General features: G+C 41.2%; 1 protein-coding gene across 6 annotated transcripts in view; it reads left to right on the top strand.

The window, feature by feature from the left end:
- abcc1 (ATP binding cassette subfamily C member 1 (ABCC1 blood group)) overlaps positions 1–18341 on the top strand; it is a 253278-nt gene that overhangs the window by 62160 nt on the left and 172777 nt on the right. For all 6 annotated transcript variants that reach the window (XR_009928666.1, XM_062452715.1, XM_062452728.1 and 3 more), the window contains 2 exons: positions 2864–2933; positions 3096–3222. Coding sequence is in view for 5 of the 6 variants with exons in the window: in XM_062452715.1 (XP_062308699.1) it covers positions 2864–2933; positions 3096–3222 (197 nt within the window). In the remaining variant the exon portion in view is untranslated. The remainder of the gene's footprint in view (positions 1–2863; positions 2934–3095; positions 3223–18341) is intronic.

Genomic DNA, 18341 nt, shown 5'->3' on the forward strand with positions numbered 1-18341 from the left:
CTTGTTCAGGAGGCTGTATCCCGTTTATCTGAATCAGATCAAGACGCATCTGCTAGGCCGACTAATACAGCAACTGAACAGCCTGAGGACGAACAAGGCCTGACAGTTTGCACTAAACGACACTGTTCAGGAATCCGGAGAGACTGGGACGATCTGTACCGCAGCAATACTGAGGCAGTCACATCGGGTGCTGACGTGGAGATAAGCGCTTTGTTCAGTGAGCCTCTGATTCCTCTTAGAGAGGAATTTTGGTTTGTACTTGGGGGTAGTCTACTTTATCGGATTATAAATCTAAAAGTCTTAATATTTTGGATATTGATTGGATCTTGAGATAGGGTAAACATAGGCCTATGGTAATTGTCAAAATAGTTTTCCCACTTTTCTTCATGGGATAAAGTTGCATATTCTTTTTTTTTTTTTACAGTTAAAATAAAATAAGAAAATTCGATCCCACGAAATACTAATTAGTGGCCACGAAATGCTAATTCGTGGCCACGAAATGCTATTTTGGGGATAACGATGTAGCCTAACTATATTGGGGACAGGTGGCTTATCTATGCCCATACCTAGCAGTACAAGGGCATAGTACAGAACCCTTTTGTTCTAATTTAGGATCTTTGACACATCACCACCAGTAGCGTCAAGATGGAGAGTTACTGGTGTGGATTGTTTAAGATGCTCTACCATTATATTTATTCCTACATCCATGTACATATGGACTCCAAATGGGTCCACCTGCAGGTGCTGAATATGACCACCAAAAGAAACATTGCCGCTGCACTCCTTCATAATTTTCTGTGTGAGCATCAGCTCCAGCAGGACATCATTATGGAGTCTCATACTTTTTTGCACTTCAGAGGAAATAATTTTCTGAATATCTTTTGTAAGACTCCTGATGATATTACCACCATATAGTTCGTCTTTTGGAGTCTTCCTGAGCTGCTGATAGTTGTAGTTGCTCACACCTTTGTGGATCGATCTGACAATTTGACCTCTTCTCGGGAAGCTCGCATCCCGACATGTTCTTTCCTTTCACTTTGATGGTTATGCTTTTTTGTTGTGATTATGGGCTATTGTTTTCTCCTGAACACATACACGGCTTTGCATGTCTTAAGTGTGCAAACTGCAGATACATGCAGGTATAGTGACATTCTTTTACAGTAGTGTGTAGCTTTAGACTGAAAAAAAAATGGCCCTTGCATTTTTTCTCAGACCGGCCCACCGCAATCGGTCAGACTCTGAGCCACTGCCTCTGACACAAGAAACAGCGGGAGAGGGGTTGAGCCTGTTAAGAGAAGTGATTGGGATATCCCAGTGTCAGCATATAGAAAGAACCAATGCCGTCCCTGGTTCATGGGCCGGTCAATGGGCAATTTATTATTCTTTTTATTAAGTTTTTAATTTACACCGGCCCAAAAGGTACCTCAGCCTGCCGGTTATTTGCCCGGTATGACAGATTACCAGTCCAGGCCTATTTGACTTCACAGTTGGCCTTTGGGTTTTACACCTGACTCCACTTTCTAAGAGTAAAAGAGTTTGGATATGTCACTGTCATTAACACAAATTGTGATTAGATAAGAGAAAATCTCAGCCTCCAAATGGACATGTACAAATGTACTTTCTTAGCAGTTAAACAGGTCTCTGAAATGTACAGGTTACATGACCAAAAAGCTATTGAAGTTTGAAATATCCAGAAATTCATCTAAAATAGTGTGAGGTGAAAATGAACAAAATAAAGGCTGTGCAACATGTATGCATAGTCAGTGAACACTGAAATACATTTGAGGATTATAGGTCACATGACCAAAAAGCTATTGAAGTTTGAAGGTTTATTTTGAATAAAGATTTACTTTTTAATAACTTGAGATGAAAATTGACAAAATAAAGGCTGTGCAGCATGAATGCATACATCTTCAACAGTTTAACATTATTTTGACGCTCCTAGTTCATGTTGTTGAGAAGCTATTGACTTTTGAAACGTGTCATTTGTTGATGGTCCCTAAACATACGCGTTGTTTAGGCAGGCAAAAGCATTGGCTAAGCGGCCGGTCGTAGCAGTGCTAACAGTTTAACATTATTTTGACGCTCCTAGTTCATGTTGTTGAGAAGCTATTGACTTTTGAAACGTGTCATTTGTTGATGGTCCCTAAACATACGCGTTGTTTAGGCAGCCAAAAGCATTGGCTAAGCGGCCGGTCGTAGCAGTGCTAACACCGGTTAAAATAACACAATACTGGGCGTCAGAATATCTGTTGAATATCGAACTTCAAACCAACTTTACCACGGTCATTCACCAGCCTAAAATACAATACAATCAAATCATGTCTGTCCATGACACTGCACCTTTAGCTTGCTCTGGGTATATGTGCCCCACACTGCCCGCAATATAGTTAGGCTACATCGTTATCCCCAAAATAGCATTTTGTGGCCACGAATTAGTATTTTGTGGGAACAAATTCTTTTTTTTTTTGTCATGTCTGGGGCTCCGTAGCTGTGGAGGTTGTTTACTTCATTAATGTGTTTACTGTGTTAATGGACTGAGGATGGGAATAGGATTCGGTTTCGGATTCGGCAGAACTTAACCAGTGGATTTGGTATTCGGCCGGACCACAAAAATCTGGATTTGGTGCATCCCTATTTAATTTAGCAATTATTTATGAGAGACATATCTAGGTCCAGATAGAACCTTCATTTGGTCTGTGTCTGGACTGAGGTCCGCATATTGTGGACCCCTGCTCTATGCATTAGCAGGTGCTGCTTGATGTGTAAAGCTTTGATTAACTAAGTGTTCCGACTAATTCTTTTTCTCCTCCCGTCTCTTCTGTTCTTTTCCTTTTTTACCTCTCCCCCTACCCCCCTCCAGCCTGTAACAGTGTTTCCATTGTGAATGGGGTGTTTAGCTGGTCCAGAAATGAAACTCCCTCACTAAAAAGGTAGGTTGGTGTACATGTATGTGTGCATGTATATGTAGCACGCTATGTCTGCGTTTTCTTCCCAGGACAGGTAATAGTGTCAAATCTGCTTCTATTGTACCGAATGAGGCACACAAAGAAAGTCACACACACATACCTTCTGAATAGTTTGTCTGTCCCCAGATTGAATGTGTGTATCCCCGAGGGGTCTCTGGTGGCTGTGGTTGGCCATGTGGGCTCAGGGAAATCCTCGCTGCTCTCTGCCATGCTGGGAGAGATGGAGAAACTGGAGGGCACGGTATCTGTCAAGGTAACCAAACAGACGTGTATGCACACAAACATGCACACACAAATTGTGTCCATGGTACAGTAGCTTCCACTGCACAGGGTACAGTATCATGATAATATACACTATCTCTGTAGTTAATATGTGTAGTTAAGGGTGTTATCTGTGTGGGATTTTTTTTTGCACTTCTCAGGCCTCGCCACCAGAGTTGCCAAGTCCACTTATAATACGCGACTTTAGGCTTCTTTTTTCTTTCAGTTGCTTGAGAAAATCACGGGTTGCAGTGTTTTGGGATTGTTTTTCACAATATGTTCGCTTGTTAGGACAAGCTACTGCGTTTATTGGTGGCTGATCAGCGAAGCAGTTTTCGTTAGTTTTATTATTTCTCTGGTAGGAGAAAATACCACCAATAACAATAGGTTTTCTTCTTTGTTCCATGGGAGTCAATGGCAGCCCCTAGACCAGTAATGTAAACATTTGAGAAATTTGGCATGTTGAAACTGCAGAGCATTTAGTAACTACCATACCAAACATGGCCCATGTGAGACAATAGGTGGCGCCACAGGCCACGCCCTAATTTGTAAATTTTCAAAGTGGTGGTATTTTCTTCTTTGTTCGATGGGAGTCAATGGCAGCCCCTAGACCAGTAATGTAAACATTTGAGAAATTTGGCGTGTTGAAACTGCAGAGCATTAAGTAACTACCATACCAAACATGGCCCATGTGAGACAATAGGTGGCGCTACAGGCCACGTCCTAATTTGGCCCGAAGGTCCCAAAATTCTGAAACTTAGTATATATGGCTTATTTCTCATGAGGAACAAAAAAGCCTCAAGAACCTATAACGGCCACCATATTGGATTTTCTGTACAATAAAGATTTGTCCAAAACAACTAAATTCTTCTCCTCGTGAACCATAGCTCCGATTGACTTGAAATACGAAACTGATTTGTAAGACATATGTCTTTGTATAGGGTGATAAGCTAAGATAAGATGTATTACAAAAAGGCCAAATTATTAACATATGTGCCACAGGTGCAAATTCACCCATATTTCATGTGTCTCTAAATAAGTGCCACATTGACTTAGGGAATAGATCTCTTCCACACACGGGGAAGACACTAGAAAATGTTACCATGTGCGAAGGCAACTTCATATCTCCAAAAATGATTACATTAAAATAAATCTAATTCATCGCTGACGCTGAAATAATGCTTTACACATCCGCTGATCAAAAATGTATACTCTGATTCAATCACAAGTTCATAAGAAGACTTGACAATGTTTTGTACACAAATCTGAGAAATAGTTGAATGTAAGATGAGAAGTAGATTTATTGTGAATATTTGAAATGTGCATGCTTGGCTAATTGCTATTGCTTCCTCCGAAATACTGTCTCCCTTGCGCCACAGCATGTGCGCTCCAATTACTCACAGACTCATCCTGGCCCTTGACACACATGCAAGCTTGGCGAGACGCACACACATCCTTTCTGGAAAGGGTGGGCTGACAAAGCCACCACTCTCACTCTTTGGCTTTTAGCAAAATCTCTTGTGGATCTTGGTGTAATTGCATTTCCGATTTTGTATGCAATGGTAAAAAGTTCTCTAAATCCTGAAACATTGATAGTATAGGCCATAAGTAACTACCACACCACAAATGGCCCACCATTGTCCATAGGTGGTGCTACAGGCCACGCCCCCATTGTCAATTTTCAAATTGTCAAAGTGATGGCATTTCCACCCCATCGGTCTAAAATGTTTGAAACTTGCTCTTTATACCTTGTTGGTGACCCATGCAGCCATTGGTGACCCATACAGTCCGCCATGTACGGTGAACATTTTGAAAAAATTACAAATATGTTTGTGTGAACCCTGACTCCAATTGACTTAAAATTCGGTATGTATGTGTAGGACACATATGTAGTTATGCTAGTTTGAGACCACAATAGCTATGGAAATAAGAGTGAATGCAGTTTTCTTGTTGTTTGTTTATAATTTGAATTAGGGGTGCACCGATCCGATATTAATATCGGATATCGGCCCGACCTTGACAAAAAAGCTGGATCGGGGATCGGAAAAATTAACCGATCCAGCACATCCTACGTCATTCGTCAGCAGCACGTGTGTCGCATGCTGGAAGACTTGAGTTAACCGTTAACAACATGGAGCGAGCCAAAGGGTCGGCTGTGTGGAAATATTTCACACTTTCTACGCCAACTAGTTCGTCGGCTGTTTGCAATGTCTGCAAACAAAATGTTTCGAGGGGTGGTGGTAGTACTACGAAGTACAATACTACAAATTTAATCAAACACCTCCAAAAGCACCATGCTAAGGACCACGCCAAATTCCTGCTCAATAAAACCAAAGGAGCAGGAGACGATACAGCCCAGCAACTAACATTGGCAGATGCATTTCAACGACGCGAAAAGTTTCCAACGGCAAGCTTGAAAGCATTGGCAATAACACAGAAAGTTTTAGAATTCATTGTTTTAGATGGTCAACCAATGTCAGTTGTTGAAGATGAGGGCTTCCGTCGCCTACTGGAACACTTAGAGCCAAGGTACTCTCTTCCATTGTGCAAGTATTTTACTGAGACCGCACTGCCAGAACAGTACAGAAAAGTGTGCAAACACATCTCAAGAGATTAAAAACGTAAAGGCAATGAGTTTCACTACAGATACAGTGGGGCAAAAAAATATTTAGTCAGCCACCAATTGTGCAAGTTCTCCCACTTAAAAAGATGAGAGGCCTGTAATTTTCATCATAGGGACACTTCAACTATGAGAGACAAAATTATAAAAGAAAATCCAGAAAATCACTGTCTGATTTTTAAAGAATTTATTTGCAAATTATGGTGGAAAATAAAAAAGCAAGATTTCTGGCTCTCACAGACCTGTAACTTCTTCTTTAAGAGGCTCCTCTGTCCTCCACTCGTTACCTGTATTAATGGCACCTGTTTGAACTCGTTATCAGTATAAAAGACACCTGTCCACGACCTCAAACACTCCACACTCCAAACTCCACTATGGCCAAGACCAAAGAGCTGTCAAAGGACACCAGAAACAAAATTGTAGACTTGCACCAGGCTGGGAAGACTCAATCTGCAATAGGTAAGCAGCTTGGTGTGAAAAAATCAACTGTGGGAGCAATTATAAAAAAAGGAAAGACATACAAGACCACTGATAATCTTCCTCGATCTGGGGCTCCACGCAAGATCTCACCCCGTGGGGTCAAAATGATCACAAGAACGGTGAGCAAAAATTCCAAAACCACACGGGGGGGACCTAGTGAATGACCTGCAGAGAGCTGGGACCAAAGTAACAAAGGCTACCATCAGTAACACATTACGCCGCTAGGGACTCAAATCCTGCAGTGCCAGACGTGTCCCCCTGCTTAAGCCAGTACATGTCCGGGCCCGTCTGACATTTGCTAGAGAGCATTTGGATGATCCAGAAGAGGATTGGGAGAATGTCATATGGTCAGATGAAACCAAAATAGAACTTTTTGGTACAAACTCAACTCGTCGTGTTTGGAGGAGAAAGAATGCTGAGTTGCATCCAAAGAACACCATACCTACTGTGAAGCATGGGGGTGTAAACTTAATGCTTTGGGGCTGTTTTTCTGCGAAGGGACCAGGACGACTGATCCGTGTAAAGGAAAGAATGAATGGGGTCATGTATCGTGAGATTTTGAGTGAAAACCTCCTTCCATCAGCAAGGGCATTGAAGATAAAACGTGGCTGGGTCTTTCAGCATGACAATGATCCCAAACAGACCGCCCGGGCATGAAGGAGTGGCTTCGTAAGAAGCATTTCAAGGTCCTGGAGTGGCGTAGCCAGTCTCCAGATCTCAACCCCATAGAAAATCTTTGGAGGGAGTTGAAAATCCGTGTTGCCCAGCGACGGCCACAAAACATCACTGCTCTTGAGAAGATCTGCATGGAGGAATGGGCCAAACTACCAGCAACAGTGTGTAAAAACTAGTGGTGGGCCGTTATCGGCGTTAACGCGCGTTAAAGCGCTGCAACATAATATACGGCGATAAAAAAAATATCGCCGTTGGGTTGGGAGCTGGGTCTATACTACGCAAGCTATGATGACTTTCACCTTGATATTTTAGCGCGGATGTATACCTAGCCGAATTGCACTGTAGGGGGCAAGAACGAGTCTTCGAACCTGTGTGTATGCATGCCTTGTGTATGAAATTATCACATCAGACGTGACGTGCTAACATGGATGCAGCTATGAAGCCTGGTTTGCTTCAGGGAAAATGCATTTTTAAGAAGCTTCCCAATGGAAACCTTGACAAGACTAAGGTTGTTTGCACCTTGTGCTATGCGGAATTAGTTTACTGTAGGAGTTCTTCCAGTCTCAAATACCACCTAAACGCAAAGCATCCCTTAGCTAATGCGGAAGATGCCGGGCCAAGCACTGATGTAGCGCAGGGGAAGAGTCGTCGTCAAACTACGATGTTTGAGTGCAACCACGGCAAGCCCGTCAGCACAGCTCTAATCAGCCAAGCTAACTAATCTAATAAACAGTTAATAAACACAAGTACATCTTATTGAACATTTATTTTCATTACCAATTATCATAGTAGAACAGCTTTCTCAAGCAGTTTGTGATGCATTTTGGAAACAGGAGATGAGCTCCTGGTCTAATGCGCCACCTGGCTTGAGAAACCCGTTCTCAAAGACTTACTTTTAGTCATTATTTGGGTAGCACACATATTCTGAATGCCTTCGGCGGAATTCAAATGAGCCATTTTAATCTAGATTAATCTAGATTAACGCCAAGATTACAGTGAGATTAATCTAGATTTTAAAAAAAATCTATGCCCACCACTAGTAAAAACCTTGTGGAGACTTACAGAAAACGTTTGACTTCTGTCATTGCGAACAATGGGTATATAACTAAGTATTGAGATGAACTTTTGTTAATGACCAAATACTTATTTTCCACCATAATTTGCAAATAAATTCTTTAAAAATCAGACAATGTGATTTTCTGGATTTTTGTTTCTCAATTTGTTGAAGTAGTTGAAGTGTACCTATGATGAAAATTACAGGCCTCTCTCATCTTTTTAAGTGGGAGAACTTGCACAATTGGTGGCTGACTAAATACTTTTTCACCCCACTGTATATGGAGCTCTGCTGTGTGTCCAATGTCGCTTTTATGTTTAACTGTCCACTGGTTGGACACGAGCTGTACACCACACAGTGCTATGCTTCAAGCGAAGAACTTTCCATGGTTCACACACCAGCGATACCATTTCGGCTGCAATGAAGGAGATGCTTGACCAGTTTAATATTCCTTTGAATAAAGTGCATGTCATACTCGGGGACAATGCAAGTAACATGAAAAAGGCCATGGATAACATGGGGGTGCGGAGCTTAGGCTGCTTTGCTCACACATTGCAGCTTGTAGTCAACGAGGGACTACTGTCACAACGGAGCGTGAGTGATGCCATTGCAATCGGTAGACACATTGTGGGACATTTTAACCCTTGTGTTATCTTCGGGTCATTCTGACCCATCAGTCATTGTGACCCACCGTCGTATTGCGACAAATTTACCTCCTACAAAAACAAAGTGAAGCATTTTCTTTTAACTGTCGGGCTGTCTCAGACCCCCCACATTGCAATGGTTAAAAGAAAATAATTGTTATTTGTTTTTGTATTGGGTAAAATTGGGTAAACACAACGGTGGTTCGTTATGAACCTTTGGGTCATGTGACCCGAAGGCAGCACAAGGGTTAAACATTCCCCACTTGCATATTCACGGCTGCAAGATATCCAGCTCCAGATGCAAATGCAACCTAAACGCCTGCAACAAGACATCAAAACAAGGTGGAATAGTACCTACTTCATGATACAGAGTCTTCTGGAACAGAAGCGAGTCCTCTGTGCTTACATTGCTGACCATGACCTGCCCAGTACACTGACCGCTAACCAGTGGGCTTTGCTAGAAAAAACAAGCATTATTCTAGAACCATTTGAAGAGCTAACAAGGAAAGTCAGCTCATCGACTGCCTCCACCACTGACGTCATTCCAGCTGTCACCGTCCTCTAACGCATCCTGGCTAAAGAAGGCGATTCAGATACTGGAATCAAAACAATGAAAAAAACCCTGCTTCAAGCTGACAACAAATGCTTCGACACTGTGGAAGATGAACCCCTATATGCACTTGCCCTGCTGGACCCGAGATATAAAGACAGGTAAGATTTTAAACTAATTACATTAGGTCTATATTATAGATTACTCTCCACAGTAACACTACTACTGTAATTGATGAGATGCCATGCTGTACATTTTTAAAACATGTAGAACATAAATTATATAAGGCCTACATTCTTTATATAGTTTATACAAATGAACATTTGTATATTACTTTAATCAGCCTCAAGTTTTAGTGTCATCAAGCCCATGTTTGATTTCTGTTTCAGATACTTTACAAGTGCACAATCTGCAAAGCGTGCAAAATATGCACTGACAGGGGAACTAGAGGAAGACTTGAGGAGCAGCACAGCTGGAGCATCAGAGGCTGCAGAGCCACAAGAAAAGGCCCCTCGGGTGGAAGCAGCAGCAGCACCAAGTAAGAGCAGCTTTATGCAAGAGTTTGACCAAATCGTGGAGGAGTGTGAAGATCCCTGTGCAGCAAGCAGCTCGAGCCCTGCAGTCCAACTGCATGGATATCTTGCAGAGAAAGCCATCGCTGCCTCAGACAACCCATACCAGTACTGGGGACTCAACAAATACCGATTACCATGTCTTGCTGCCACTGCCACAAAATACCTCTGTGCCCCCTGCACTAGTGTAGAAAGCGAGAGAGTGTTTAGCACAGTTTCCAACATTGTGGATGAAAAGAGAAATAGACTTACAGCAGAGAGAGCAGAAATGCTTGTCTTCATGAGAAAGAATTTGCCATTGCTGATTAAGTGAGCAATCACAGGTCATGAGTGGTGTGACACTGCACTACATGTTTACAATGTTTGGTTATTATTTGTATGTGTGACCAAGTTGTTTTTGACCAACTTTTTAATAGTTTATTCTCAAGTTCAGCTGCTATGTTTTATTTTGAATTCCTGTTTGCAGGACTTTCCACTTAATATATTTGTTACATTTTTACAATGTTGGTTACTGATTACTATTGCATGTTCAACCATTACACTGTTTTGTTTCTGAGGCTACATTTTATTTATTTTAATTTAAGAAGTTGGATTACATTCTGTTTTAGATTTGAATGCACAATTATTTTTTATAACAAATAAATAAGAATTCAATACATTACATTTGTTATTTTGTCTTAGTTAGGAAAGTAATGTTTAGTTAGGAAATTCCGGTGCCTTTAGTCTCTTCCACATGGTGGAAGGAAGGTATAAGGTGGGAGGTATACAGTTTATTATTAATTCAACAACGGTATCGGATCGGTATCGGGTATCGACAGATACACAAAGCCCTGGCATCGGTATCGGGACTGAAAAAGCCGGATCGGTGCATCCCTAGTAATACAGTATATTATTAATTCAACAACGGTATCGGATCGGTATCGGGTATCGACAGATACACAAAGCCCTGGCATCGGTATCGGGACATCCCTAAATTGAATGTAAATGTGTACACAACAATTTGATCCAATCAAGTAAGTCTACTTTCATCGGACGAGGCATTCCAGGAGTGCTGACATTTGACTGCCTCAGACAGCATGAGTCAGCCACTGGGCCAAATGAAAGGCTCTTGTCTTGATTTGCAATGCAGCTAAGGGAGGTTCTAGACCATGGGGGGCCAAGCTGGGGCCAGTTGTACTGTGAGAAAGGCCAGTTACATTAAACATTGTTGTCATATAGCTTTCTTCCCAGCATTGCAGGCCTTTACAGGCAAGAGCAATGGAGCCCCAGAAATGTTTCATAGGAGTGGCAAAAAAAACGAAGCAGAAAAGTGCAACACCCTTCCACTACCATAATCTCTAAATCACTCTCCTGAGTCTCATCTGTGTTGTATGTCTGCAAACTGCTATAGTATGGGTCTACACAAAAGTTATAAAGTAATTGGACTTGTGCGGGGTTTGACAAGTGTTTGACCAGTTTCACGTTGACTTGATGGGTGTGATCTGTGAACAATGAATGGCACCATGCAATGGTGAAGAGCTATAACCAAGGGTTGATTGTAACTGGTGTTGGAAAACACGTAGTAGGGCAGAATAGAGGAACTGGGCAAAAGGTGCTGGTGTGGAAAGTCCCCAGAAACTGTGCTGAATGGGCAGAAAATATTAGATGGCATTGTATCAAGGCCCAATTGGAGAAGAAGCCATAGGATATTTACAATTGTAGTAGGCCAATAGATCTGTTTTAAAAGTTCAGGGATGTAATTTGTTGGATATAAAGCCCCCGCCCCCCACTCCAGAGACAGTTGGTGAAAGAGAGGTGCAGACCATAAGTTAAACATAGTCATGCATTAAGAGTAGAGTAAAAAATAGAGAATACATGTGTAAATGGATGTTGAAACTTTAGGCAGAGGTAGCCTTTTAAATCTCCAGGTAAAAAACATTCTGATGTGATTGGAACTCTCTCTTTTATACATTTATAGTTGGATTTGACATTTAACAGACATTTAATTCCTTTAGCAATTTCTTTAACTCAAACAACCATAATATTTTAAACTTGCATGCTTTACACTTTTAAGAAAGCATGGGCCTGACCAAAGCAATTTGGTGAGGGATGTCCCCTCCAGAGACAGTTGGTGACAGAGGTGAATACCATAATCTAAAATATTGCTTTACACATACTCAAGTCATAAACCGATACTCGATAGGAAAATATGAATCCACAAGTCATTTTAACTATGGAGGCATATATAGGATAAATGTGGTAATTCCTCCGTTGTACACCCAAAAAATATTGGGCTACTTTTCAGGCATTTATGGCTGGTTTTGTGCACTCGTTTGGCTGAATTTTTTTGCCGGACCTGGCAACCCTGAACTCAGGTGTGATGTCATTCCCAATCCTGAGTCAAAGCTTTTAAAGAATGGATCTCTGCATGATGGGCCTTACCAGAGCACAGGTGGCCATTCAGATCACTCTTCAAACTAGTCACTTTCAAAAGGGTGTCTTTTTTTAACCTCTTTTTATTGACAAATATAGATTATAAACAGACACACATCAGTACATGAGTTTTTATTACACACAAAACACCCCCCTTCCGGCCCACCCCATCCCACTCCCGACTGGACCAAATAAGAAAGTATTAACAATACAGACAATTCTAAAGGTAATACATACTTAAATTTAAACATAAGTAAACAAATACGATTTCTGTGAAGGACGGCATGCCTTCAAAACTCCATCATGACCCACCATAGTGGATTACTACAGCCAGGTCTATAGCCAGGATGGTCACTTACTACACCGGTAGGGCTTGGAGGTTACTAAAGTATGACAAAAGAGATTTCCACACTGAGAAGAATTTGGTAGAAGCTCTTATTGTGAATTTAATCTTCTCCAAATGTAAAAACAGCATTACATCCTGAAGCCATTGTGCTGCAGTGGGTGGGGTGCTTGATTTCCAATCTAGTAAAATGTGCTTACGGGCCAGTAAAGATACAAATGCTATGATGTTGAGTTGTTTTCGTGTCAAGTTTGTTTTTCTTCAACTGGTACACCAAATATGGCAATCATAGCGCATGGTCCCAAAGTCGCCCCAAGAACTTCAGACAATACATCAAATATGTAAATGTAAATATAGTTGACCAGTATCCTGCTAGTGTATGGCATGACCAAAACACGTGTCAGGCCAGCTACATTAACACGACATCTCACACATTTGCTATCTACATTAGGATAGAATGAGGATATCTTAGCTCTATACCACGATGAACAACCTTGAATTGAATTAGACCCAGTCTTGCACAGGAAGTGCTGTTGTTCACTCTTGTTAGAGCTTTAGTCTATACGTCTTTCAGTTCCGAGTTCCTTTTCCCCCGCAGTTTTGATCTTGTCTATCTTAACATCATCACGTAGCATAATCATCGAATAAGAATGTGCCGTGAAACCTTTCAACCAAGGAGGAACATCCAAAAGTGAGTCCACTAGGGACCTTTCCGGGAGAGTAGGAAATTGTGAGCAATGGCTCTTAGCAAATTGTTCAGCTTGAAAGTAACAAAATAAGTCAGCTTGTTGAAGGTCCAGTGGCGATTTCTTTAAGACTGCAAGGGAAGCTCAGCTTCCCCTAACATTTCAAAAAATTCATGGTCAAATATTTACTATTGTGTTAACATTTTAAATGCGTTAGAACACGTTCATATCGAAGACGAGTTCGTTCAGAATCAGCTACATATATTAGCAGGTCGACTGACTGATTTCCATCTCATACATTCCCGTAGCGCTACAGTGCATTTCCCTGTTGAAGCTCAGCTTCCATGGACTTCAATGGGGCTGCTTTGAACAGTTTTTTTCAGTGCTTCGAAACTATACGGTCATTGGATAAATGCTGCGATTATGTCCCGCCCTGGACGCTCAGCGTCTCTGGGGTTGAATGGAGGAGTGGGCTGGCCTGGACGCTGGGCTTCCGCGTGATGATTGGAGGGTCTGTCGAAAGACTGCATCTCCTTTTGATTGACAGTGATTTTGTACTATAAAAAGTCACCGAAGCTATTCAAGCTCAGTTTCCCCTAACATTTCAAAATATTAATGGTCAAATATTTACGATTGTGTTAACATTTTAAATGCGTTAGAACACGTTCATATCGAAGACGAGTTTGTTCAGAATCAGCTACATATATTAGCAGGTCGACTGACTGATTTCCTTCTCATACATTCCCGTAGCGTCACAGTGCATTTCCCTGTTGAAGCTCAGCTTCCATGGACTTCAATGGGGCTGCGTTGAACAGTTTTTTTTCAGTGCTTCGAAACTATACGGTCATTGGATAAATGCTGCGATTATGTCCCGCCCTGGACGCTCAGCGTCTCTGGGGGTGAATGGAGGAGTGGGCTGGCCTGGACGCTGGGCTTCCGCGTGATGATTGGAGGGTCTGTCGAAAGACTGCATCTCCTTTTGATTGACAGCGATTTTGTACTATAAAAAGTCGCCGAAGCTATTCAAGCTCAGTCCCATCACGGATTTTGCAACTGTAGTTGAAAGACAAACTGCTGCAACCTATTTCTTGGTATTTGCTTGGCGAAATTGCTAGCCAATTTTCATCATACATTTCATACAATTATACATCACATTCCTTGTTTCAGTTTAACCTAATTCCCATATTTCCTTCGAGTTTAAATATTTTTTGGTTAGATTGTTCGTTCATTCATTCATACAGTAGGCTAGGCTAGTGTCGTAGGGGTGAACTAGCCAGTGAACTGAAGATGTATATGATGTAGGCCGAAAACGAGCTTCCCCTGTTTGAAAGACCAGCAGCCGCCACTGTGAAGGTCATACTTAGAACTCAAGTCATCAAAACTAGAAAATATCCCATTCCTGTAAAGATCACCAAATCTTTGGATCCCTTTCCTATGCCATCCTGGTCTGGTCTAATTTGGCTGGTAAAAACGTGTGATTGTTACACACCGGGTTCTGAATCAAAAGTGTTCCCCTTGTGTTAGTATGACATCTAAACTGAGTCCATATTCTTAGAGTGGAGATGACCACTGGGTTAGATGTAAACTGCAAAATCTTGACAGGAAAGATAGATGAGGCCAGAGCACGTAGAGGTCAACATGCATGACCTGCACTCCAACTCACACCAGTCTGTATCTGGAGATTGCAACCAATATGTTATTTTGTAGATGTTTGCTGCCCAGTAATAGCTCCTAAAATTAGGGAGGGCTACCCACCTACTGCTCTTGATCGCTGGAGTAAGCCTTTACCTATCCTAGGAGTCTTACCGTTCCATATGAATCTTGAAATGAATCTATCTGATTAAAAAAAGGATTTTGATAAGAAAATAGGGAGACATTGAAACAAAAATAGAAACCTTGGTAATATATTCATCTTGACACAGTTCACTCTGCCAGCTAAGGTCAAATGTAAGATATCCCACCTTTGTAGGTCTGATTTAAGTTTAACAGTAAGTGGGGCAAAGTTCCCATCTAAAAGATTTTTGAAGGCAGGAGTTATGATAATGCCCAAATATTTAAAACCTCACCTTGATATTTGAAATGGTAAAGCATGATCTGGGATTCTCATCGCTGAATCATGTACAGGTAAACATTCGCTTTTTGATAAATTAAGTTTGTAGCCAGAAATCTGTCCACTGCGCAGCAGTGAAAGTTTTTCATCGAGTCCTAACAGTGGGTCTGATAAGTAGAGCAACATGTCATCCGCATAGAGGGATAGTTTATTTTTCCACTCCCCATCTGGGAATACCCTGTATTGAGGATGTAGATTGTAGGGCAAGGGATAATGGTTATATTGCTATTGTAAATAAAAGTGGACTAAGTGGGAAACATTGTCTAGTACCTCTAGATAAGGAAAAACTGTGTGAGTGCAGCTGGTTTGTGACCACCGATGCTTGTGGGAGAAATAAAGAAGTCGGATCCACTGGATAAATGTTTTACTAAAACCAAATTGTTCCAAAGCAAAAAAACGATAATCCCACGCGGTCAAATGCTTTTTCCGCTTCTAATGAAAGCACAACTTCTGGTACGACATTAGGCGAAGGTCTGTAAAGTACATTTAAAAGATGTTGCACATTAGAAAATAAATACTGCCCTCTAATGAAGCCCATCTGGTCGGTCGAAATCAGGTGTGGTAGGGGTGCCTCCAATCGCATAGCTGACAGTTTAGAGAGTATCAGAACCCGTATCAGAACGACACGGGTCGGTATGAACCACATTTTGACGCATCCCTACCAGGTTTCAGAAAAAGTGTAATGGATGCTTCAGTAAGGGATCCTGGTCATTTACCTTGGGACAAGGAGTGGTTAAACATATCTAACAAAAGGGGGACTAATTGACCAGAACATTTCTTATAAAAATCAATGGGGAAGCCATCAGGCCCTGGGGCCTTCCCGTTTTGCATGATAGAGATGGCAAAGGCAACCTCTTCAAGGCCCAGCAGTTGATCTAATTGCTCTTTTTGGCCATCAGAGAGGGTGGGAACTTGTATTTTAACAAAGAAATTCAAGAAAAGTGATGTCTTTAAAAAATACTATTTTGATTTGTATAATTCAGAATCATTTAAAGATATCATTTATTTTTAAAGGATCTGTGGTCAGCTTTTTTTTTTTATGGCTATAGAGATTAAATTGCAGAACATCTCATCTGATAATAATGTAGTATTAAAGCGCCATTGAGGATTACTAGTGTAGATGTGATCGAAAGAGAGATCCATAAGTATGGGAGCATGGTCGGATTCTACGATGGCGCTGTAGTCAACCGTAATCCAAGGAGCTCATCAGTTTATCAATAAAAAAGTAATCCATTCTCGAGTATGAGTGATGGGTGTTAGAAAAAAAAAATCTCAAAATGTACTGGCCATTTTCGAGAGGGTATGTACTTTAGGGTTGGATCTGTTATAAGTTTGGGTTCATGACACAGTTAAAGTTTCCCCCCTAAAATAAAATAAAAAGATAATTTAGATCTGGCAAGTTACCAACAAGTTGTTGGATAAACCCCACATCATCCCAGTTAGGAGCGTACAGGTTCAGTAGTAAAACAGGTGTATGGAAAAGATGTCCAGAGACAATAACAAAGCGGCCTTGTGGATCAGATATAACTAACCCCTGAGGAGGTAAACTGAATGTTCTTGTGTAATAGTATTGCTGTTCCTCTTGCTTTAGAATTAAAGCTAGAGTGAAAGATTTGTCCCACCCACTGTTTTTTAAACGTAGTTGGTCAGAATTACATAGGTGAGTTTCTTGAAGAAACATAATATCAGCTTTTACATTCTTAAGCTGTGTAAATATTTTCGATCTCTTTACTGGACTGTTGAGCCCTTTAACATTCCATGATGCAAACCTGAGTGCTGACCACACCCACCTTTTAAATTGTTAGTCATAGCCACACAATAAGGTTATAAATGTTAGTGTTCATGACTCGTTGTGTTCATATATAACCATGTACATTAGCGATGGTAAGATTCACCGGTTTGCATCGGTGCTCGGCATAAAAACTCACGATGCGATTGCCCTGATCAAAAAAGTGTGCACTGGATACAATGTGGGATGAAATCGCGATGCATCTTTTCTAACATTTTTGCATCTGTATAATCCGATGTATTTATATAGAATTATGTGTAGGCAAACACCTTTAGTATTTAGAAATGTGACCAATGATTTGTGACCAATAATTTTATATTTATATAGATTCCTCCTCTAACTGTTTCATAAGTGCGCTCTCATCTCCACTGCTGTCAGTGGCCGATTCTTGTCAAGTCTCTCAGGCGAGTTGAAGGCATGTTCTCCCCCTCGGATTCAGCTATGGCTACAGTCAGTAGCAAGCTCCACCGGTACCCCTAGCAAGAAGACTTTCTTTCATGCCTCGCTGGCTAACAGCTCTGCTCGTTCTAAGGCAATAACCGAAGCCATCGCCTTCTTTATTTGTAAAGATATCCAGCCCTACAGTGTTATAGAGAACAAGGGCTTCCAATACCTCCTCAACATATTGGAGCCGAGGTACCACATACGAAAAAGGAAGCTATTCACCGAGAAACAAATCCCTGTTGTGTACGACAAAGTAAGACGAGAGATAGCTGAGTCATTGATAAAAACCTTAAAGTAGGCCATATGAGTTCAATTTAGTGTGCAGGGCTCAACATTAACATTTTTTGGCACTGGCCCCACCGTACCAGTGGGTTTGAAACTTACTGGCCCCAAGACAATTTTTACTGGCCCCCCCTCCAAAAGTTTTAATTAATCATTGTTACAACAAAACCAAAGACATATAAGTTGTATTATTCATGTTTAACCATTTATTAAACACATCCTGGATATAAAAAGAACAAAAATGAAATCACATTTCAAGTGATAAAAAATAAAAAGGTAATAGTCAGCAAAACAATTGACTTTTAACCTCAAACATGACGTGCATGTTTGCTGACAGCCATCTCTGCACAACTCTATCTGGCTGAAACTGAAACCTCTGGTCCCTCAATGCTAATATATAAAAGCTTCCATAGCATTTCATCAGTATCATACCAAGTACCCAAGTCGACA

This window comes from Osmerus eperlanus, chromosome 2, assembly GCF_963692335.1.
Source record: "Osmerus eperlanus chromosome 2, fOsmEpe2.1, whole genome shotgun sequence".
In the NCBI taxonomy this organism is placed as follows: Eukaryota; Metazoa; Chordata; class Actinopteri; order Osmeriformes; family Osmeridae; genus Osmerus; species Osmerus eperlanus.